This window comes from Centruroides sculpturatus, unplaced genomic scaffold (genome assembly GCF_000671375.1).
Source record: "Centruroides sculpturatus isolate CEXI.00-Female unplaced genomic scaffold, Cexi_2.0 scaffold1468, whole genome shotgun sequence".
Taxonomy (NCBI): Eukaryota; Metazoa; Arthropoda; class Arachnida; order Scorpiones; family Buthidae; genus Centruroides; species Centruroides sculpturatus.
Genome location: NW_019386140.1, coordinates 64,543 through 90,108, shown reverse-complemented (window position 1 = coordinate 90,108; position 25,566 = coordinate 64,543). Strand labels below are relative to the sequence as shown.

The 25,566-nt window shown below is 28.1% G+C and overlaps 1 protein-coding gene across 1 annotated transcript in view; it reads right to left on the bottom strand.

Moving 5' to 3' along the window:
• The window catches only part of LOC111613770 (isoleucine--tRNA ligase, cytoplasmic-like), a 103,984-nt gene that overhangs the window by 21,979 nt on the left and 56,439 nt on the right, over positions 1-25,566 (bottom strand). Inside the window, exons 16-23 of the mRNA XM_023355115.1 lie at positions 19,857-19,943; positions 19,623-19,706; positions 16,834-16,978; positions 16,239-16,359; positions 13,394-13,485; positions 13,227-13,304; positions 10,161-10,276; positions 4,079-4,181 (exon numbers count right to left, since the gene is read on the bottom strand). Coding sequence (XP_023210883.1) covers positions 4,079-4,181; positions 10,161-10,276; positions 13,227-13,304; positions 13,394-13,485; positions 16,239-16,359; positions 16,834-16,978; positions 19,623-19,706; positions 19,857-19,943 — 826 coding nt within the window. The remainder of the gene's footprint in view (positions 1-4,078; positions 4,182-10,160; positions 10,277-13,226; positions 13,305-13,393; positions 13,486-16,238; positions 16,360-16,833; positions 16,979-19,622; positions 19,707-19,856; positions 19,944-25,566) is intronic.

Sequence of the window (25,566 nt, the reverse complement as noted above, 5' to 3'; positions counted from 1 at the left end):
TCCACTTTATAAGAATTTCACATTGTAGGAATCCTTAAATACGTGAGCCAATCACAGCCCGGCACGTGTGCAATTTACAGACTATGGCTGTTTGAAAGGTTTCTTCCATAAAATTAATCGATTCTAGACTAATTTGACTCAACATTTCCAAAACATGTATAATTTTTTGGGAATAATAGGTATAAACTATGCTATAAACAAAAAATTGTAGGATTACTTACCGAGTGTGTAATATTCGACGACACCATTGCTTAAGATTGTTTTCATTGCGGAGCAGCGCATCGAATGGCAGGCGCATTTTCTGATAAGTTATTTTTCTGCAAAAAATTCGCTAAACTTTGGAGACATCATTAATAGAAATAATTTTTATGGCCGTTGAATAAGAAATGTTTTTTTCACAAGAAATGTATAAAATTACAGTACTGTATTAGACTTACAGTACCTAATTTAGGCCTATATACTGTACAGACGATAGTAAACTCAACTTACCCACCTAAACTCTCCGTAGCGTGTAAGTAGTTTGGCTGCTCGTCCACTATTGGTCCAGATTCGACCAATCCTGTCACGACATGAGTCAGCGATGATGTTTTATCGCATTTTATGAGTCTCTTTTAGCGTCTTTATATGAATATGGTCACAATTTTTTCACTGTGATATATGAATCCACATTATATGAACATGCGTTATAGGGGGGGTCAACTGTATATTATTTGAGTATACATTTGATAAGTTATCTCAGGCAATAAAAAACTTCCAAAATTTTATGTTATTAGTCAATCTTTGCTTCAAATAAAACATAGTTTTCTTATTTCATCTTTCTAATATGGCTTAGTACATCAATTAACATTCTATATAATTATAACAGCTGCAACAAGTATAATTAATGCCAATAACACATGTGCATTAATAATAACAAACAAACAAAACAACTTTGAGTTAGTTTCCAAAGCAAATATTTAATAAATCCAAATGGTAAATATCAAGAAAAATAATTAATTATATTTTTAATCTATTACAGTAATACCCCGAACTTACGCGATAGGTGGGACCGAGCAATAACCACAGAAGTCAGGATATAATTTCACAATTTGTGTAAAATCCAAATCGGATGTATGTAAGCTAATAAATGTTCTCATTAACCTTATCTCGCCTTTTAATTTGTTCACGGTTACAAGTAATCACCACATAGAGTCTCTCAAGTATCCATAGATATAAAAAACACAGAAATAAATAACACAAAATAAATTGTAGCTATGTGTGGATTCCGCGTGACATGTCCGAACATGTAAGCTGAACAATAGTGTGGGGGGAGTGTGTAATCAAGAGTTGCATGGCGCTCGAACAAAAGACGAATCAACGAGATTTGAAAATCGCGTAACTCTGGATTTGCGTAAGTCGAGGTATTACTGTATTTTGTTTCAATGTGAATATTAATAAAACTATTTCCGTTTCTGCTGGAAACAAAAAGTAAATTTCTAACTAAAAAATAGATTATTATTCAAATTAAAAATTTTAATATTATAGCCAATAAAAATGACTTAATTTCATAACTTAAACCTACCTAATACATACACATATACATGTATTAAAATTTATAAAATAATATTTTATAAAAAAAACTAAGACAAGTTTCTTGATAAATATAGTTTATCAATCATAATTAAGAGTAAAAGAAAATGAAATTTTCTTTTACTCTTAATTATTCTTATTTACTTTTAATACTTTTGATTAAATGTTTTTTGAGATATTCTCATCTCATCATCAGATCAAATAAGAAAGATTCAAAAACCGAGTGGACTTGGTTTTGAATATGACTTATTTGATCTGATGAAAAGATGAGAATATCTCAAAAAAAATCTAATCAAAAGTATAAAATTTCTTTTGAAATTTTTGAAATAAGAGTAAAAGAAAATTTCAAACCAAGTCAACCAAGTGGACAGTTTCAAAAGAGTTAAATGATTTACTTTACTTATTTTATATTGCTAAATAATTGCTTTTAGAATAGTAATAGAATCATAAATTTGTCATTTTTATTTAATGGCATTAAAAATAATCATATTTAAAACATGATATATCTTTTTATATTAATAATAATAGAAATCTTACTTTAATTGGTAAAGTTCTTCGATCTCGCAGCAGCCTACCTAATTCAATAACTGCTTGCATCCTAGAGACTTTCCTTTCAACTTCTATATTTATAAGACTCTCTCTGTAATTATATTAAATCCTATTGTAATTCCAATTAATAAAATAGTTTTTTTTNTCGGCTGCTCGTCCACTATTGGTCCAGATTCGACCAATCCTGTCACGACATGAGTCAGCGATGATGTTTTATCGCATTTTATGAGTCTCTTTTAGCGTCTTTATATGAATATGGTCACAATTTTTTCACTGTGATATATGAATCCACATTATATGAACATGCGTTATAGGGGGGGTCAACTGTATATTATTTGAGTATACATTTGATAAGTTATCTCAGGCAATAAAAAACTTCCAAAATTTTATGTTATTAGTCAATCTTTGCTTCAAATAAAACATAGTTTTCTTATTTCATCTTTCTAATATGGCTTAGTACATCAATTAACATTCTATATAATTATAACAGCTGCAACAAGTATAATTAATGCCAATAACACATGTGCATTAATAATAACAAACAAACAAAACAACTTTGAGTTAGTTTCCAAAGCAAATATTTAATAAATCCAAATGGTAAATATCAAGAAAAATAATTAATTATATTTTTAATCTATTACAGTAATACCCCGAACTTACGCGATAGGTGGGACCGAGCAATAACCACAGAAGTCAGGATATAATTTCACAATTTGTGTAAAATCCAAATCGGATGTATGTAAGCTAATAAATGTTCTCATTAACCTTATCTCGCCTTTTAATTCGTTCACGGTTACAAGTAATCACCACATAGAGTCTCTCAAGTATCCATAGATATAAAAAACACAGAAATAAATAACACAAAATAAATTGTAGCTATGTGTGGATTCCGCGTGACATGTCCGAACATGTAAGCTGAACAATAGTGTGGGGGGAGTGTGTAATCAAGAGTTGCATGGCGCTCGAACAAAAGACGAATCAACGAGATTTGAAAATCGCGTAACTCTGGATTTGCGTAAGTCGAGGTATTACTGTATTTTGTTTCAATGTGAATATTAATAAAACTATTTCCGTTTCTGCTGGAAACAAAAAGTAAATTTCTAACTAAAAAATAGATTATTATTCAAATTAAAAATTTTAATATTATAGCCAATAAAAATGACTTAATTTCATAACTTAAACCTACCTAATACATACACATATACATGTATTAAAATTTATAAAATAATATTTTATAAAAAAAACTAAGACAAGTTTCTTGATAAATATAGTTTATCAATCATAATTAAGAGTAAAAGAAAATGAAATTTTCTTTTACTCTTAATTATTCTTATTTACTTTTAATACTTTTGATTAAATGTTTTTTGAGATATTCTCATCTCATCATCAGATCAAATAAGAAAGATTCAAAAACCGAGTGGACTTAGTTTTGAATATGACTTATTTGATCTGATGAAAAGATGAGAATATCTCAAAAAAAATCTAATCAAAAGTATAAAATTTCTTTTGAAATTTTTGAAATAAGAGTAAAAGAAAATTTCAAACCAAGTCAACCAAGTGGACAGTTTCAAAAGAGTTAAATGATTTACTTTACTTATTTTATATTGCTAAATAATTGCTTTTAGAATAGTAATAGAATCATAAATTTGTCATTTTTATTGAATATGACTTATTTGATCTGATGAAAAGATGAGAATATCTCAAAAAAAATCTAATCAAAAGTATAAAATTTCTTTTGAAATTTTTGAAATAAGAGTAAAAGAAAATTTCAAACCAAGTCAACCAAGTGGACAGTTTCAAAAGAGTTAAATGATTTACTTTACTTATTTTATATTGCTAAATAATTGCTTTTAGAATAGTAATAGAATCATAAATTTGTCATTTTTATTTAATGGCATTAAAAATAATCATATTTAAAACATGATATATCTTTTTATATTAATAATAATAGAAATCTTACTTTAATTGGTAAAGTTCTTCGATCTCGCAGCAGCCTACCTAATTCAATAACTGCTTGCATCCTAGAGACTTTCCTTTCAACTTCTATATTTATAAGACTCTCTCTGTAATTATATTAAATCCTATTGTAATTCCAATTAATAAAATAGTTTTTTTTTTTATCTATTACTAATGAAAAAAAAATTTTAATGAAACTTCTGAAATCACAAGAAAACAACTCTCTCATACCATACAATTATTGTTATTATTAATTAATTAATAAAATATTCAATTTTTAATGTGATAAATTGAATCCACTTGTTAAACCCCATGGTAAAATGTAAAATAAAATAGAAAAATTAAAACAAGTTGAATTTGTTATTCATAAAAAAAAATCTTGGTTTGATTTGGTTTGGAATTACATATGTATGAATTCTGGCATCATCAAGGAATGGAATAGCAAACTATTACAATAATGATAAAAATATTAAAACTAAATAATACTAGAAACTAGTTTTAATACAAAAAATATTGCTGAAACTAGTTTTAACACAAAAAATATTAAAACTAGTTTCAGCAATTTTGTGTAAAAAATATGATGATAAATTTTAAAAGCAAAAAATATATTTTATAAAATGCTTTTTAATCTTCAACAATGATGAAAATTACTGATCAAACTGAAAATCCATAATATATAAAAAGAATGAATATATATTAATATAATTTATAAAAGGCAAAGTATAGATCAACTAAAAGTAATAGAAAACATTATTTATTGCTGCATAGGTAAGTACTAAAACTAATTTATCAATAAAAGAATTTAAAATTTTTGAAATACATTAAAATTATTTATGGTAACTTTAATCTACTAACTCCTATGTATAACATGTTATTTCATTTCTTTTAAAAGCATTCAACACATCAGAAATACATCAAGTTTTGTTTACAAATTAGCTATCACTTAAAAAGTTTATGACTCCTACTGAATTGGCAATTGACATGCTTGATGCAACAATAAATACATTTTATAAAATTTTTCAGAAGACACAAACATTTTACACTTTGACTAACTTATTTAATAGATTCTAAATTTATGCTGTTTCAAAGACAAATAGGTAAGAAAATACTTAAGTGTTTTTGACTTTTTAGTTTTTATTTATTTTGTAAATAAAATATTAAAAATTATAACTGACTCATTGTTATACCAAAACAACAAAATTTACATTGCGTAATGCAATTTAAAGTACAGTGGAACCTCGGTATACGTCTGCTTTAGAATACGTCCTGTTTGGATGAAACAAATTTTGCTCGGTATACGACTTTTGTTCGGTATACGACTTAATTCAATTATACGCGCCATCTATGAACAAGTAGCACTATCGGTGTACTACACTAGACTAGACGTTCGCGGTGCTACGGTTTATAACTTTGTTAAATTTCTTCTGATTTTAATTTGTAAGTAACATTTTATTATTTTTATTAATGATGGATTGCAAAAGGGCAACAGAAAAATAAAAAAATGACTAGAATCACAACGGAACTGAAAAAAGAGATTGTTGAGAAATATGAAGGTGGCACGCGTGTTCGAGATTTAACGAGATTTAACTGTTGCATTCCGTATTCCGAGAACGACAATATCGACAATCGTGAAAAATAAAGACATTATTAAATTTGCTAACATTGCGAAAGGGGTTAAATCAATTAATAAACAGAGATCGGAGACATTAGATCATGTTGAAGAATTGCTTTTGCTTTGGATAACTGAAAAACAGGGTGCAGGCGACAGCGTATCGGAAGAAATTATTTGCGAGAAAGTTAAAAGGATACATGTTGATCTCATGAAAAATCAAGCAGAAACTAGCGAGGAAAGCGATGTGTTTAAAGCCAGCCATTTTTTTTACATGAGAACGGATTAATCATTTTTACATTACTTCTTATGGAAAAGGTTGGTTTGGTATACGTCCTATTCGGTATAAGTCCAAACACCAGGAATGAATTAAGGTCATATACCGAGGTTCCACTGTAGTTACAAAGTATATTTTATTCACTTTCATTTCACATTTATAAAATTGGATTTTTATAAAATTGAAAATTATGGGATGTTACTTTGCATGTTGGAGCAACAAATGGTATTCTGCTAAATATAATATATAGCAGTCATCTTTCTCTTGCAACAATAGCAAAATCTCTATGTAGTATGACTGCATGTTGCACCCATTGATGAATTGATCAAAAGATACATAAATTGTAAAAAAGTAAATTTTAAAAATTTTGTTACTTGACTGTTTCACTGGGACCTTCAATTTGAAAATAACTTTGAAAAACAACCAAATTAATAAGAAAATTTTGAAGCCTGTGAAATGAACCTATAAATATCATACATATACTGGCTCTAACTCACCCAGATGGGAACAAAAAAATTTTAACAATTTTATCAATATTGCAAAAAATTACAAAAATACTGCCAAAATTTGACAGAAATCATGAAAAATTAGGCAAAAATCTCAAAAATTAAAAAACTCTAAAATATTCTTCATTTGCATACCCAAAACATAATTTTTATCAAAAGTTTCCAAACAGCAATAAAAATTGTTCCATTTATGACCTCAGTTTTGGGGATCTGTTACTCTACTTGTTTAAAAAATATTTTTTCTAAATAAATGAAGATGTTTATCATTTATGGTCATATATTATCCTTATTGGAACTTTAGTACAAATAGAAAATATTTGAGAAATCATTGCAAATCATATAAAAATAAAAAATATCAAAAACCTAGCAGAAGGTTTTTAAATACATTAGATGAGTGGAAATTAATTGAAATATTTTCAAAGATATGAAGACTTATTTCCACTTATCAACAAACTCCAAGGTAAGTGCTTTATTCAAATTTCCACAATCTTTCACACCTCTGTATACAAATTTTAAGTCAACAAATAATACGTTAAACTCCATGCCAAATATATAATACACACACTGTCAAACAGCATTAAAATCTTTTTTATAGCACATGTACTTTCAAAGATACAAAATCATCATCAATAGGATAGTGAACATCTCAAATTGGAACAGAATGTCAACTGTGTGCAGTTCAATCTAAGCATCTAAACATTTAAAATTCAGAACAGAATTTAAAGTTCACAAGTACGAGAAAGAAGGAAAATTGGAACATAAGGCAAACAAAAACAAAAAGTGCTTTGGAATGCATGTTGTTTTTGTTTGCCTTTTGACCAATTTTTCTATAAAGTTAAACCCCGATTCTCACAATAGTTTTTATTGTTGAAGCTTAAACTATTTTCCGACAATGGGAAGGTGAGTCCCGCTCACAGGGTCAGTGGACTGCAATTTAGGAGAGTGAAAATCAAGTGGGAGGTCAGAGATAAGTCAATAAGGTGTTGGCCGAGTACGAGTAAACACGCATATTTAAGATATTATACAAATTTAATTAATAAATGCTATTCTAAAAGGTTACAAATAACAAGATTAATAGTAATAATTCCAAACTGAAGTTCCAGAAGACGGTTAGTGGGGTTGCATTTCACATATTTCCGACAAAGGAAAGGCTCTAATCCTCATTAATATCTATCCTTAACTAGTCCTAATCCACCTGAGAGGAAAGAGAGAATTCTACTTACTGAGTTGTGAATTGTGGAACCTTGCTTAATCATTCGTTGTCGGTGGTCAGTGTTGGATGGCAGCTGACCAGTTGTTTCCTGATGTCTTGAAGGCCGCCTCAATAACAGGCTGTGAGCCCTCTTTATACTAAATTTGAGGAGGTGAGAACTTGTCATACTATTAATGATTTACACGCACACCTGTTAGTGTGTTGATGTCTGGATCTATCTAGTATGGAACGTCACCGATGTATTCTTTTGTCGGATTGTTGACATTGGTCAACTGAAGGTAAAATTCTATGATATAAATTCCTACAAATTTGACAGTTCTCTCCCATTAATTATTATATATTTTGACAATATCTTCACTGATTTGATAATAATTTCTAAATTGTTTATATTAAATATCGTATTAGTCGACGAGAGAGGCAATTATCATCATGTTGTTTTGGTTATCATGCAGGTGTCAGCAGACAAATGCCACGTGCAGCTAAAGGAGGGGTGAGAATTGCCACTTATTAGTTTCTTTTAAACGTCTGTTCTTGTCTTGTTGATTTTATTGTTGATCGAATTTATCGGTATAGACTGTGACATTTAACCCGAGGAGAGAGTTTCATTTGTTGATTGTAAACTATCCCTTTTTTTCTGTAGAATTTCTAGGGTTAGGAGGAGAACGATACTGAGTTAAACAATACAAAATAGAATATCACACTATTCTAATTCATTGATTACTCATATTCATATTTAATACTAATGAATCAGTGAAAAAGCTGATATGTTTATCTTGATAAAAATATTTTATAAAAATCTGTCAAATTTTCAGTATCTGTCATTACAAAAATAAATTAAAATAAATCTTCAAGTTTATTAAAATGCATTAAACTTTTAAGAAGAAAAGCATAATATTCAATGAAAAATGAATGTGCTCTTGAATGATAAATATCCAATTGAATTTAGCAAATGGCAAAACCTAAAAGTCTTGACGTCAAAACATTTTAAATAATAACAAATATTTTTAATGGTTACTAATGTTAAAAAATGGTTACTAATGTTATAAAATTCTGTAAATAGTCTTAAGATAATACTAATCAGAAAAAGATGTATTCTAATTGAAAATAATTCAATCTGAACAATTTTTGTCATAAAATAAAAAATTATAATCAATTACAAAATTCTACACTATTTTCTAGCTTTTTCTTGGTACTAAAAATTTCCCATTTTTCAAATTTACCCAGTGAGTGAGCATCCTGATAAAAAAGTATTAAACAACATAAATTTCTAAATCAGAAGTAAAATCAAAATTGGCTAATGTTCTACCCAGTTGTTAAATGAGGAATTTGTATGATTATATATTTTTTAAATTATTGTAATCCAATTTAGTGAGTGAATAAAATTATAACAGATATTAAACAAAAATGTTACTTACATTATAAAAAATAATTAAAATTACNGTACAATTTGAATGTAGAAACATCTTCATTAAAATTAAAAATTTTGGCCAATGGTATTTATATTAAAATATAAAATATATAAATATACTGAAACTACAAGTTGTCTTCATTTTCTGTCATTCACAACACCAGTGATAGTCCAAAACAATTTTCACTTACTGTCACTAGTGTTGGAAATGAATTCAACAATTTCACTCAAGTATTTAGAAAGGAAATGACACAACACAACACACACATTTACAAAAAATATAAAATATATAAATATATTGAAGCTACAAAAATTTTTTAATTTTCTGTCATTCACAAACACCGATGACAGTCCAAAACGATTTTCACTTATAAAAACAACTTTTTATTTGTTGCTTTTTATCTATTTCACATATTTTTGGGGAGGCACAACTCAAATAAAAAGTCATCTCTATAAATGAAAATTATTTTGGCCTGTCACTGGTGTTTTTACATGACTGAAAATGAAGGCATTTTTATAGCTTCAATATATTTATATACTGTATTTTATATTTTAATGTAAATACCATTGGCCAAATTTTTAATTTTGAAGATAACTTAATGACCCTTTTTTTTTTTTTTTTTTTTTTGAAAAACCTTTGCAAATGTAATATGTAATATTCTTGTACAATACAAACAGCATTAATTTCAAACCTGTAGATTAAAAATATTGAATGAATAATCCATTCTCTGCAAAATTTCCTATTAACATGAATACTTAAACCAAAGACTAATTTATATATTAGCACATAACATTAAATTGTATATATGTTTAATTTCTAAAAAATAGTAATTCTGACTATACGATTATAAAAATATTTTCCAATGTTATTGAAACAAACTAATTTTGATTACATCTTTGATTTAGGCAATATTAAATTGTTTCATTTAGTCACACATTCATGTTATCTCTTACATGATGCAACAGAGCACAATGCATAAGTGAGGTTGCAATAAAATATGTAATGAAATGCAATGTGGCATAAAGGAGGTTAACTGATAAGCACCAAATTTACAACTTTAAGACATACTTACTGAGATTCTGGAAAGTTGAGATAGTGAACACTCTCATTTGATTCTAACTTATTTTCAGTAATTAGATGCCTGAGATTTTGATACATTAATTCAGTTAAAAAAGGAGTGAATGGTGCCTAAAAATAGTTTGTAAAATCCTTATATTATAAGTAAATTCTAAACAGACATGTAAAATTTATTACTTAAAAATCTTAAATTTCATTTTTATGATTAATAATGAGATTATTATTAATTGATTTGTCAATATGACAACATATTAAATCTACACTGTCAGCTGAAGTTCATTGTAAGTGACTTAAGCTATATAAGAGTCACAAGCATGGATGCAGAATATGGAACAGTGCCCAAGCATAAGCTACCCACGATAAATTTTGCATCCAAATCAGACTCAAATTCAGATTTTTCAAAGCAATAGATTGGCATCTGACCATCTGATCAACACTAAAGATAGATCATAAATTCTTTATATTTAATAGGTACATTAATAAAGCAATATATAAAAATTTTCATAATAATTTAAAATTTTTATAAGGAAATGACTTCTGTCTCTTGATAAAGAGAACTATTTGATATATATCTTAAGAATTAAAAAAAAATACTGGAATATTGCATTTAATAAAAAAACAATTTTTAATTATTATATTAATTTTTGAAGATACTTTTTTAATTTAAAATTCCTATCAACTAAAATATCAGGTTCCAACTCAAATTTTTCTTTTAAATTCTATGACTTTCCCTGACTAACTTAGTACAAATTCCGACCCTCATGTCCCTTAAGCCCTGGTCACACTATGTGATTTCTAGCCGCGCAAGCGACTGCAACTGCAACAAGCGCGAGTCTCGCGCATTTTCTTGTGGTCACAGATTGTTTGTTGATGTTGCAACTTGGAAACACATGACCCTAAAATAAACCAATAAAATTACAGTAGCTTGTTTTTGACTACTTTCGTGAGTTTACCGACATTTTACATTCTATTTCATAGTATTTGCAGAATTTTAGCCACGTTTCTTAAAATGATAGGCAGTTCCTTTTCTGGAATGAATAAAAGGAAAAGACGATTATTTTGATAGAGCTGGCGAGAATACACAAAAAGATAAAATCTTCGATAAAATAAAGAATTAAAATCCCACAGGTATTTATGAGTGTGAATAAGCTCAATCAATCTCGATTCTGTAAAAGTATAAATCCTCTATCTGCCATGAGGATGAACTATTTTCAATGTTGTCACTGTATGACGTGGCACAAAAGCGTTTGCTGATTGGATATGTGTTTGCAATCATTGCAAGTAGAACAAATTTTTTGTTTCTAGTCATGGTTGCAGTCACGCCAGTTTTAAAAGGGAGTTTACTAGTTAACAGGAACAGCCATCGCGGTTGCAGTTGCTTGCACGGCTGGAAGTCGCATGATGTGACCAGGGCTTTACAGTATGGCACATTGACAAAATAAAACAGCATTTTACTTACTATGCACATATGCTATTGCTTCTCCAACTTTTTAATTAGTTATTTTTTCTAATAACAGTTATATTTTTTTATAATTACCAAATTATTAAAGCTAAAAATATATTGTTTTATTAAATTAAAATAGTTTATCCTGTTATTAATCCATAACCATACATCTATGTGGCTTTGAAAAAAGTCATTATTTATTTTTCATTCATTCCCAAAATTTCTCCCAAGCATACACAAAATTTCCCAAAATTTTACAACGTACAAAAAATAATACATACATTTCATTTATGTTATTATTTGTCATTTTTCATTTTAATAATTTTGAATGTGTAACAAAATGGTTTTTATTTTCTTGTTTATTAATATTTTATAAGTTCAGAAAATTTATTAAGGGATAAATTTAATAAATATATACTTTTGTACATGTATTATACAGGATTTGTTAATCCTATGTAATAATACATGTACAAATTACATAATATAATCACATTTGTTTTTATTTTCTTTTATAAATAATGTAATTAATAAAAAATTACTTTAAAAGTTTTGTCACTTGTCAATTAATTGGGATTAAATTTAAAAATAACATAAATTTTGTTAAAATATTAAGAGCAGTTTAATTTTTTAGTCAACATTTTTAAATACAGGATGATCATACAGTAAACACAGTATCCCTTTTCAATGTAGTCTCGGAATATGTAACAGTCCAAACACAATGTTGCAAAAACAAATTTTCTATGCTGACATTTCAGAACATACAAAAGAAGTTTCTGCAGATGAAAAATTTAGAACTTCACTAAAAGCATTGCAAGTGTCAAAAAGCATCTATCATATGCATAATGTATATGTTATCTATGTTTTCTAGTATAAAACTGTCCATAGCAAATGGAATTCCATCCATATTATGGCAGATCAGTTAGAATGGTAATGATCCTTCCAGGACACTTCTTTGTAATGATATTTTAAATAGTAACACTAGGAATGTGCTTTGAAATTTCAAAATTATAAATTATGCAAAAATCAGTTACAGAATCACATATCTTGCAGTGGTGAGTTTTGAAACTAAATTTTTCCCCTGCAAAAGTCTTTTCTGCATGTCTTGAAATGTTATAACACAAAATTTCTTAGTATTTGGACTGCATATCCCTCCAGACAGTGTTGAATAGGGATACTTTAATTATGACCATCCTGTATACTATTGTAAGATATCTTATAATTAGCAATTAATTTTGTTAATTTTTTTAATATATTTTATTTTATTTGATTACAAACAATGTTATAATAAACAGTGGTTACAATCTATTTCTATATAAGAATAAAAGAATTAATATACATCCAGTCACAACTAAAGAATTATTCAAATTTACATCTTAATTAAAATTAAAATCTTAGTAAATAAATGACAATTTTTGTAACAAACTGTTATTTTATTGGGAAATCAATTATTGATTATTAAAAATAGATATGAAAATTCAGTAAAAGCAGCATTCATAATATTGAATATCACCTAGTATTAAATTGGTTATTCAGTAAAGATTCTTAAATTAATTACATTACTTAACAATTTAAAATCAGAATCACACTAAATTAAATAACTGTAAAAGATATCCTTACCATCATACGTATCATTGTGTATAAAACAACTAATAAAGTATCTAATGCCATTCTGCAATCTTCTTTTCCTCCTTCACCCTATTTTAAAATAATTATACTAAAAACTTTTGAAATGTTTTCAATTATTATTAAAAAAAAATTAAGTTTACTTATTTAAATAAACTAACCTTAAGTCTCTTCCTATTCATTCGAACATACCAATTTGTCAAATGATCCACAAATTTGACTAATCGAGGTAAAACTGTATACAGCTTATAAGCTATAAATATTCATAATAAATTTTAAAAATTATAAAAATAGAGTCTTAATATTAAAAGGAAGCTAATACATTGTCAATTTTTCTTTTTATTGCAAAACTTACTGCAATTTAGTCTATTACACTAAATATGGATCTAATCTTAAGTAACAAACTTTTATAAACAAATCCCTAGTTGTTTTTGAAGAGTTAAAATACAAGCAGGCCAAGCAATAAACTTTAGAGTGTCAAATAANAAACTAAATAATTTAATTTTAATAATGTTTTAAATTATACGTGTATACTCTATTTTATGAATTTTATATATACCATAACATCAATGCGTATAGTGATCATAAATTTTAATGTAATTTTCTATAATTTTAAGATATATGTATAATACCATTTTCATTGAAAAATGAAGTGAAAATACTCTTAATTCAATGATTATTCATATTCTTTTTTTCTACGTAAAAATTTAAAATATCTAACCTTTTTTTATTATTTCACTAAAAGCATAGATTCACTACTGAAAATATTTTAAAAAATGAATAATTTATTAAGTTTTTAAACTCTTCTATTTTTTCACACTAAAAACACCTATTTTGATAACACAAAGATATAGATTCAGCCAATTTGTATAGGAATTCAACAAATGAATAATTTATTAAATGATTAACATCAATATTTAATAGAACTAATCCAAAATAAAATACAATATGAAATTTTTCATGATTAACTTATCTTTCATTTAAATCACAAGCATCTATACTATTGAAAAATTAAAACTTAGGAAAACCAAATATTTTGTGTCAAATGATAATGCTGGATTCATTATTGGGCTATAACCTATTTAGTTAAATATACAGATATTATATAATTTGGACTAAAGACAAAAAATTAAGTGCCATCTTGTATTAAATTTAGTAATTAAAATTAAATTAATTGATTTAAAATATTTTGAAAGAAAAGATCAATCCAAGATAAGATTCAAAGTATAATTTCTGCTCACAATGCAAATGCACTGCTAATTAATTACCTGGACCTCCATCTGATCTTTGCTTTTAGACCAATTAATTTGGAAGATATAACCATATAGGTCACTCATTGTGCTAGTCAAAGGCAGAGAGAGTAACAAGATGAAAATTTAATAATCTATCTTTAGTCCAAATTACATACCTATATATTTATTAATTAACCAGATTACAGATAGATAATTGAATCTGGCATTATAATTTAATTATTAGCAGTAAACAGACACTTACATACTTATGAAGAATTTTAAATAATCACAGAAATCCATTTTCAATTATTAATTAAATGTTTCAGAAATAAATTAATGTAAAATTTGACAAACAATGACTTAATTATAACTGAGATAAATAAATTTATAATTAAATTATTGTGTTGTTCAAAAAGTAATTTCGTTTTTTTACCACTAGACTGATTAGTCATATTTTTCCCACCATTTTCATTCTAAACCATATTATCATTATAAATTTTGACAGCTAGCATTTTAAGGCTTATTTGTAAAAAATTTTTATGCAAATTTAAAAATTTGTAATTTTTATTTGTGCAATTGCTTATTTTTTGTGTCCCATCAAATATGGAAGATTGAAAGCAGCATTTTTGGCATATTTTGCTCTTTTATTACTGAAAAGGTAAAAATGCTGTTCAAGTGAGAAAAAAATTGTGAGATGTGTATGGAGAAGATGTATTGACAGAACAACAGTGCCAAAACTGGTTTACAAAATTTCATTCTGGCAATTTTAATATTGAATATGCACCACGTTGAGAATGGCCAGTTGAAGCCAACAAAATAAAGGTACTGATTGAAGCAAACTGCTGAATAACAACATGTGAAATCACTAAGAGATTAAATTTGTCAAATTGAACTGTTTATGATTACTTGAAACAAATTGGTTTCATTCAAAGCTTGATATATGGGTTCCACATGTTCTTAAAGAGATATGCTCTCTTTGGTGGGATTTTAGGGAATTTTTTTTGGAGCTTCTACCAGACAATTTAACAATTGATTCAAAAGTGTACCGCCATCGAGTAAATTGAATAATATCATCAAACAGAAAAGGCTGCCAGAATTGATCAACAAAACAGGTGTAGTGTTTTACCACGATAATGTCAAATTTCATACAAGTTTGGTAACTCGTCAGAAACTGTTATAACTTAGATGGGACGTGTTATCACACCAACCATATTCGCCAGATTGAGCACACTCAGATTACTACTTGTTCCAGTCTATACAAATTTTTTTTTTTTAACTGTAAGACATTTACTTGAAATGACAATGTCAAAAATCACTTCGATCAGTTTTTTGTAACAATGATCAAAACTTTTATGAATGTGAAATCATGCTACTGCCAGAAACATTGACAACAGGTATTTGTCCAAAATGGCCGATAAATAATTCAATAAAATATTTATTTATTATAAAAATATTATTTTTATAATAAATATGGGTTTATAATATTGTTTTTTTCCACAGAAAAAAAACGAAATTACTTTCTAAACAATCCAATATTATTACAGGTTAATATAACAAATTTAATAAACAAATAAGGACAATGTGATATTGTTTTAATAGAAACTTGCATACTTGTCTAGATTTTGAAAAACTTTTTAAAGTTACCATATTAATTTTAATAAATAATGTAATTAATTTAGAAATCTAGATAATAAGAATGATATAAAGTTTGCAAATAAAATTTATTTTAATGATTAGTTTTATTGAAAAAACCAAAATTATTAATTATATCTACCTGCCATTTCCTTCTTCACAAATAAAACTAAGCTTTGTGTAAATGATAATATCCATTGATCCATAAAATTATTTGATTTTGTAGATGAAATTTCATCATATCTAAACTGTATATTCCATTCCTAAAATCAACAGCAATAATAATATTCTGTTAGAAATTTTTATTTAAATTATTACTTTATTACTTAATAAAGAGTTACTTTTTTCAGCATCATAATTAGAAATATATCTATTTATTTAATTTTTATACTGATTTAAATTCATTTAAAATAAAATATAATTAATGTAAAATAAACTGCTTAGGATTAAAGAATGTGATTTTTGTTGTTCTGTGAACTTTTTTTACTATTTTATAACTTTGTACAAAGATTAAAACATAAACTTTTAATAAAATATAATTCTATTTATAGATAGTTTCTTAACATTAAACATCAGATTAAATAAAGAAAATAGATAGCAACACTGAAAGTATTAATCTTTACTAAATGTTTCTATTTGAAATGCTTCCAATTTACTTTTATCTATTAACAGTTAATCAATTATTATTAGTAAATGTATATTTCATTTTAAAAAATATAAGAAATTTCACAACAAACCTTTTCAAACAATTCAACATTCTGCACTAAAAACCTATATGCATTATACCATGGTAAGAAAACATCTTTTAAAATATCTCTTACACCTTCTTCTCGAAATCGCAAATTCTCAGCTCTGACAACGGGGGAATTTATTAAATATAATCTGAAAAATATAAATACTGTTACAATTCCTTGAAGTTACTAAATAATTAAATAATTTGTTAATTATCAACAAATTCTTAACAAGTATAGTTAAAATTTTGCATTATTATTTCATAAATTTGTAGGTTTATCTTTATATATTTAAATATATTTATTTGCCCTAAATTATTAATGCCTTAGATATACTTTAGAATACAAATTGCTATATCATTTTTGTGTAGTAAATTGAAGTAAGCTTGTGGTTTTAGTATTGAATTTTCTCCCAGTTCTAAAAGAATACATTATTGCAACTTTCTTACTCTAAGTAATGTAATAAAAAACTTTATAATTAAATATTAATGTAGGATAGTAGATTGATAACAGCAATCACTAATGACCATTAAATAAACAAACAGAAAAATAATTTACACAAATCTTTCTGAAACTTAAGAATTCTCGCCCAAGTAAAAATGATATATAGAAAATGTTTTTAAATATAAACATCTTTACTAAACCCAATATATAGCAATAACACCTTCAACTGCCATAAACCATTAGGCTTGTTTTGGCAGAATTGTGGCTCATTGAGATTGGTCAAGGTCTGGACCAATGGGCAATGCTCCATGATCTGTTAGTTTTGAATGGACAACAGACCTTGTAGAAAGCTATGAAAGAGTGAGAAAGCTGATTGGTTGACCACCGGCCTGCCATAACACATATATAGATCAGTTTAGGCAGAAAAGTTTGAGTTTGCTGTGGTCTCACTAAGAAGTTGATTTGCTTATAGAAGAAAAGAAATTATCATCTGATTTTGAAGACTCATCTGGCGAATGAGTAGATTTGTTATGTTATCGACAAGTGGTGCTTTTTTTCTTTTACTTTCTTCTGTGGCATTGGAAAGAGGGGCAGGGACTGGTTGGACAGTTTATCCCCTGGAAGTGCCATCTCACCATAAGGTGACTTCCTTGAAAGAACTTATATGGAATAAGAACATTTGTGAAGCATCAGCACTCTGGTTACAGACACCATTTTGTGAACATTCTAATTAATTTTCAATTTGACTGGCTATAATCTAAAGTTAATCTATAATTATTTAATTAAATTATAATTATTAAATTTAATACAAGATAATGCCTAATGCCTCCCTCTATGGCCAAATTTATTAGTAATTTATAATTATTATTTTATTGCCAAATTATAGCAAGATGTTTACAGCAGTTGAAGATGCTATAGAAAAATGTGTTTTTTTACCTTGATTTCAACAGCAACTGAAACAATAGACCAATTAGGAGAGTCTCAACTCAATATGTAAAACACTTAAAAAAAAATTCCCCACCAGCATGACTAACTGCAGGTTAACATTGATAGCATAATAGCATAAATAAGATTTTAATGCTTTGAATTTGATTGAAAGTAGCTCCGTAGTTAATCTTGTTAGTTAATCCTGTTGTTATTGCTATTGTACAAGTGGTAACCAGCAAACCAAACATACTGGTACCTCAGCTTAAAAAGTCTATTGTGCACCCCACAAGAAATTATTTCAGATGTCTAGTTGCTTTAAAAAAGATAGCAGTCCTCAGAAAAAATCTGAGGGACATCAATACAGCTCAGAAATGAGAAAATCCAGATCTACAAATTTGCCTGAGAATATGCACACACAAGATGCAGGAATCTCCTCCATAGAACCACAGAGCAACGAAAGGACTTAGGTGGAAATTTCAGTCAGCACAAATGTGACCATCTCATAATACTTAATAATAAAGTATGCTGCAGCCTTTGCTTAATTGTTCAAGTTTTTCATGAGTCCAAAAAGGTTGAAACAACTCTTATGGTTTTTTCCAAGTCCAATAAANTCCGCTGACGAAGTCGCGGGTAACAGCTAGTAAAATATAATAAGAACACTATTTAGCTATTTTAAAACACTATTTAGAATTTCAAATAATAAAATGGACTAAGAAGCTAAACATGAAATATCCTTCCCAAATCATAAAAACATTAATATATATTTTTTTCTTTTACTTTTCAAAAAGAAAAAGAAAAAAATGTCTGAATTCTTCAAGAACCACAACAATTTGAAACTTTTAATATTTATTTTAATTAATTTATCTTGTATTTAATACCTTTTCATATTCATTTGGTGTTATTATTTTATTTAAAAGTTTCATAATTTTGAAATATTATAAATTTTCTTAAGAAGGCAGAGCTAATCCTAAATCATAAAATCATAATTTTACAAATATTGATTGAAAATGAAACTAAGAATATTTTTTAAAATGCTAATTGAAATGAAGATTGTTATCTAACAGTAACCTAAATATAAACAATTTCAATGTTTTCTTTAACAAAACAAATATAGCTTTTCAAATGCTACCTTTCAATATGTTATCTTTGGAGATAAAAAGCTTACAAATTAAAATAACTTTTTAAAACTTATTTGAAGGAAAAATAACTAAACAATTATTATTAATATAAAGAAATTCACTTTTAAAAACCTTTAAAAAACATTAAACATTTTTAAGTAACTTCTTGTAAAGAAAACTTATTTTTATTTATTTATTAATTTTTAAGTATTATATTGGCAACAGATATAAATTTTGTATCTGAAAAATTATACATCTGATTTATACAAGCAATTTAATTTTTAATATAATAAATAAAATTCAAACCTTAATGCATCAGCACCATATTTATTGACAATTTCTACTGGATCTGGATAATTCTTCTTTCTTTTACTCATTTTTTGCCCATCACTATCAAATATAAATAAAAAATTAATCACTTAAAAGTTTTTGAAATTAATATAATTACACAAAACATAAATTATAACAGAAATTAGAGACCATCATCATAATTATTATTAATATGTTAATTGTATATTAAATATAGATAGGAAAAATTACCTTGCTAAGACTAATCCGTTACTTATTAAATTTTTGAAAGGTGGTTTTCCAAAAAGTGCAGTAGACAATACAAGAAGAGTATAAAACCTATTTTAAAATAATTATTATATTTATTATCATCTGGACTATAAATAAAGTTTTCTTTGAAATAATTCATTAGCAAAAAAATGCATTATCTTTGGATGCAAATATCTTAAAAATTATTTAAAAAAAAAAAAAAAGGGAAAAATATTAATATAAGCAATCTCATATCTAAATAGTCTTTAAATTAATAAATTAAATTTTTCTTAAATAGTATGTAGCATAGCTAATGACATAATTATCTTAAATTTGCATTTGTATTTATATCATAGACAAGAATCAATAAAAATAACAAACTTGTTCTCAGATGTAAATTAATTCTTTGTGAATACATACAATATATTTTTATTCATAAAAGTGCATTAAAGTCATAACCCAAGGTTTGGATAGTCTTTTTTAAAATATATGCCAGGTGACACTATATGAACTCATAGCAGGCACATCGGAGAGTAATGCTCATACTTGGCTATTTTTATATATTTTTTACACATGTATCTATATTTTCATTTATTCATAACTCCAAAGATCTGACTATAAACATTTCAAATATTTATTCTATTATAGAATGTTTTAAAAATTTTTGTTCTATTTAAATGCAACTGACATTTGATTTACAAATTTCAGACTTTTTAGTAGTATATAGATTATCCCAGATATATTAATTTTTTACATTTGTTTTATTTTTAAAGCTGATAATGATAATACTTGTAATAATAATAAAACAGAATATTAACAAATCTATTATACCACTATTATACTACAGAATATACTAGAAAATGGATATAATTTTCTGTTCTGTAATATGAAAACACTTACAATACTTATTGTAAACTAATTCATTATAATTAAATCTGGAATTGGCATTGTAATTACATATAATTACAAACTCAATCATTTCAATTTTAATAGAATTTCATCTTTATTTTGTCACTTTTAAACTATATATCAGACTATTAATATATTCACATATATTCATGCATATTCATGCATTTCGCTTACTATAAGCAAAATGCATTTAGATTTTACGAACATGAAAATAAATCACTCAAAGTTGGATAAGAGAGCATAGTTTTACTTGGTTTTAATCTAGAAATTATTTTATTAATTTTTAGAATTTACAACAAAAATTTTTTATATATATCAGACCTTTTTAAAGCATAACAATAAAAGTAAACAAAACTGTTAAAATCATTCCATAAATTTACTGAATTATTTTACATAGCATGTAGAAAAAATGAATATTCACATAATTATATTTGTTTTAAAGAAAATATTGGAATACAAATATAATCCTAAAGCTTTCTCAAGCTTCCCAGCAAAATTGTAAGTATTAAATAAATCTTTCGATGTAAACTTTAAAATGTTTAATCATCTAACAAACATTTCTAATTTCAAAAGTGGAGTAAAGCAGTGATGTAAATAACAACCATTCTAAACATTCATTTATACAGGGTTCCATATATTTTTTAATTTATTGGATAATAAATAATTTGCTTGATTTCATTTATTCAGCAACATTCCATATATTATTCCATATAATCTGTTTCATCTACAATCTACTAAATAACAATAACACAAAGTAATTAAAAGTTATCAGTTTATGTTAATATCTTTATTAATTTTCAATAGTATTTTTCTTCCTCAATCAATAATTTTAAATTACTGCATTCAAATTCTATATAAAACATGCTTCCAATTGTTAAAATTAATTAAAATTGTTCATTTTAATATCTTTTAATTTCATAAATACAGAACACTTGAATTATACTGTTTTAGAATCAAATAGATGATGATGATGATAATGATAATACAGTAATACCTCGACTTATGCTACCCCGACTTACGCAAACCTGGAGTTATGCGATTTTCAAATCTTGTTGATTCGTCTTTTGTTTGAGCGCCACGCAACTCTCGATTACTCACTCCCCCCACACTATTGCTTAGCTTACATGTTCGGATGTGCCGCGCAGAATCGACGCATAGCTAAAATTTATTTTGTGTTATTTATTTCTGTGTTTGTTATATCTACGGAGACTTGAGAGACTCTATGTAGTATTTCTTGTAACCACGAACAAATCAAAAGACAAGATAAGATTAACAAGAACATTTATTAGCTTACATACATCCGACTTGGATTTTACACAAATTGCAAAATTATACCCCGACTTACGCAAATTCGACTAACGCGGTTATCACTCGGTCCCACCTATCGCGTAAGTTTGGGGTATTACTGTACATTATTATTATTTTTACTGTATATCATTCTCAGATTGTGTCCAGTATCAATCTCACAGGTAGGCCCAAGAACCAAGCCTATTAGACCAGTATGAAACCTTAAGCAGTTTGGAGGAATTTTCTGACAATATGACAAGTTGCAAGAACAGCAGCTCTTAAAGATCTATATAAATTTGAGTGAATTATTATTATAGTGGGTTACTCGATTCACACTGGTGGCTATGTACTATGCCGAACCAGAGTCAAGACATAGCAACCAAAAACAAAAATTAAATAAGTGTGTCAGTGTCTGTATTCAGGAATTTCCTAACAATGTGGCATGTATTCAATATAGTTGCCTTATGTAGTGTGATGTATGTATTTCTCTTCAATTGTAATGTTCCTAGGCTTTAGTGTAGTGTGTGTGGTATCACAACTGTACAGGAGAGAATGACAGGTACAATAAGCACCTTATCCATCCTCCACAGATGCCTTATTTCCTGGGCGAGTTCTGTGTACTTGCTAATTTTTTCAGTGCATGTGTTTTGTACATTGTGAGTGTTTGGAATGGCTATGTCTATAATGTATGTGATTTTATTGTGTTTGTCAATGAGTGTGATGTCTGGTCTGTTGTGGTAAATTGTTTTATCTGTGATTATGGCTCTGTCGTAATACATTTTGTGCGTGTTATTTTCCAATACTGTCTGTGGAATATACTTGTAGTATGGTTCGTGGATGTCTGCCAATTTGTGTTTCTTTGCAAGCTCTTGGTGTATTATATTTGCTACTTGATTGTGTCTATGTAAGTAATCTGTCTGTGCCAAGAGCTTGCAACCAGAAGTGATGTGTTGTATAGTTTCTGGCATGATGTGACATTTTCTGCATGTGTCATTTGTGAGTGTTGTATCTTTGAGTATGTGTTTTCTGTAGTTTTTAGTATTTATGACCTGATCCTGTATGGCAATCATGAATCCTTCCGTCTCCCCAAAGAGGCATCCCCGATCTAACCAGCTGTTTGACGCAGTTTTGTCAACAAAATCCTGGGCCAGGTCGTAAGGATGCCTGCCATGGAGAGCCTTTTGAGCCCATGATTGCTTAATGTTGTCTATGCTTTTTATATGTTGTGTCATGTCTGTATGTTGTGAGTGTAAGTTTAATGGTGTGTTATTTGAGTCTGCTAGAGTTACTGCTTTATGTAACTGTGATGTTTCTTGTTTCTTGTAGAAAAACTCTCGCAGTGACTGTATTTGTTTGTAGTGAAGGTTAACTATGTCAATCAGGCCACGTCCGCCTTCTTTACGTGGAAGGGTTAATCTTTCTGTGGCGGATTTAGGATGATGTTGTTTATGCTTAGTAAGTGTTGTTCTTGTTTTCCTTTGGAGTTGCTCGAGATCTGTGTGAGTCCAATGTATAACTCCAAAAGAGTATGTGAGTACTGGGATGACATATGTGTTTATTGCTTTAACTGTGTGTTTTGCATTTAACTGTGTTCTAAGTATAGCGTTTAACCTACTTTGGTATTCTTTAATTAATCGTTGCTTTATTTGTGTATGTTCTGTTAGTTTGGCCTGTTGGAATCCTAAGTACTTGTAGAACTCGCCCTCTTCCATGGATTCAATAACGTCTCCATTTCCAAGTGCAAAATCTTCTTTCTTCAGGATTCCTTTTTCTATGTGAAGTGTTTTGCATTTGTCTAAGCCAAACTCCATTTGTATGTCCTTAGTGTATGAATGTGTGATTTGTAGGAGTTGATGAAGTTGTTTTTGTGTGGATGCATAAAGTTTTATGTCGTCCATGTACATGAGATGTGAGAGTGTAAACTGTGTTGTTTTTTCGTGTCTGATATTGTAGCCGTATTGCGTGTTGTTTAACATGTTGGATAATGGATTCAGGGCTAGGCAGAACCAGAGAGGACTCAAGGAATCTCCTTGAAAAATTCCTCGCCTAATGAATATTTCGTTTGTTTGTATGGAAGTGTTACTAACCCTGAGATGTAGTGTTGTTCTCCAGTGCTGCATAGTGTTTTGGAAGAATGCAATGAGTGATGGATGTATTTTGTACATGTGTAGAATATGTAGTAGCCAACTGTGTGGAACACTGTCGAATGCTTTTCTGTAGTCTATATATGCCATATGTGTTTCTGTGTTGTTTGTGTGCTTGCCGTAGAATGACTGAATCTATGAGTAACTGTTCTTTGCATCCCGTGATTTCTACGGCAACCTTTTTGTTGTTCTGTAAGAATGTCGTGTTCTTCAACATGTTTGTATATTTTGTTTGTGATACAGGATGTCAATAATTTGTATAGTGTTGGAAGACATGTAATTGGTCTGTATTGTGTGGGGTCTGCAGTGTTGTTGTTTTTAGGTTTCATGTATGTGGTGCTCTGAGTAAGAAATTTTGGCTTGTCTTGTGGATTGATGATGATGTGTGTTAGATGTTTATCTAGTTTCTGGTGCAGTGATGTAAACTTTTTGTACCAGAAATTGTGAATGTTGTCTACACCAGGTGTCTTCCAGTTGTGNGAGTAAGAAATTTTGGCATGTCTTGTGGATTGATGATGATGTGTGTTAGATGTTTATCTAGTTTCTGGTGCAGTGATGTAAACTTTTTGTACCAGAAATTGTGAATGTTGTCTACACCAGGTGTCTTCCAGTTGTATGTTTTGTTAACAGTGTAACACAGTGTTTCTCAACGGGGGCGATATCGCCCCCATGTGGGCGTTTTTCCATGTTGAGGGGGCGATTTGTAACAATTTATATTTTGTGGCGAAAAACAATTTTCTGGGCGATATAGTAAAACATTATATTAAGATTAATTAGATATTTTATTCGTTACATCGTACAATAATTAAACAAATAACATTATACCAGTCACTAGTCCGTTCAATGCAGTACGAATTTGGCCCTCGACATCGGAATTTTGAAGTGGAGGGGGCGATACTACGTTGAAGGGGGCGACGGTTCGTTAGAGGTTGAGAAACACTGGTGTAACAGATGTCGTGTACTTTTATTTCAGCACAGGGCATAGTTGGTATGTTGTGCAAGTTTCTGTTCTCCTCCTCGATCCAGCCTGCATCAGCATTGTGTGTAATAGCATTGGACCAAAGAGAAGACTAATAAGTTGTGAGTTCTTCTTCTGTTGNGTTTATTTCAGCACAGGGCATAGTTGGTATGTTGTGCAAGTTTCTGTTCTCCTCCTCGATCCAGCCTGCATCAGCATTGTGTGTAATAGCATTGGACCAAAGAGAAGACTAATAAGTTGTGAGTTCTTTTTCTGTTGGTGTGCCACTGTGGTGTATCAGTGTTTGTTTTGGTACTGATTTGTCTGTAGAAAAGTTTTTCATTGTTTGTGAATAATTTATTTTGTTGTTTTCGTAGTGTACATGTTTTGTATCGTTTGAGTCTACGTGCTTTGG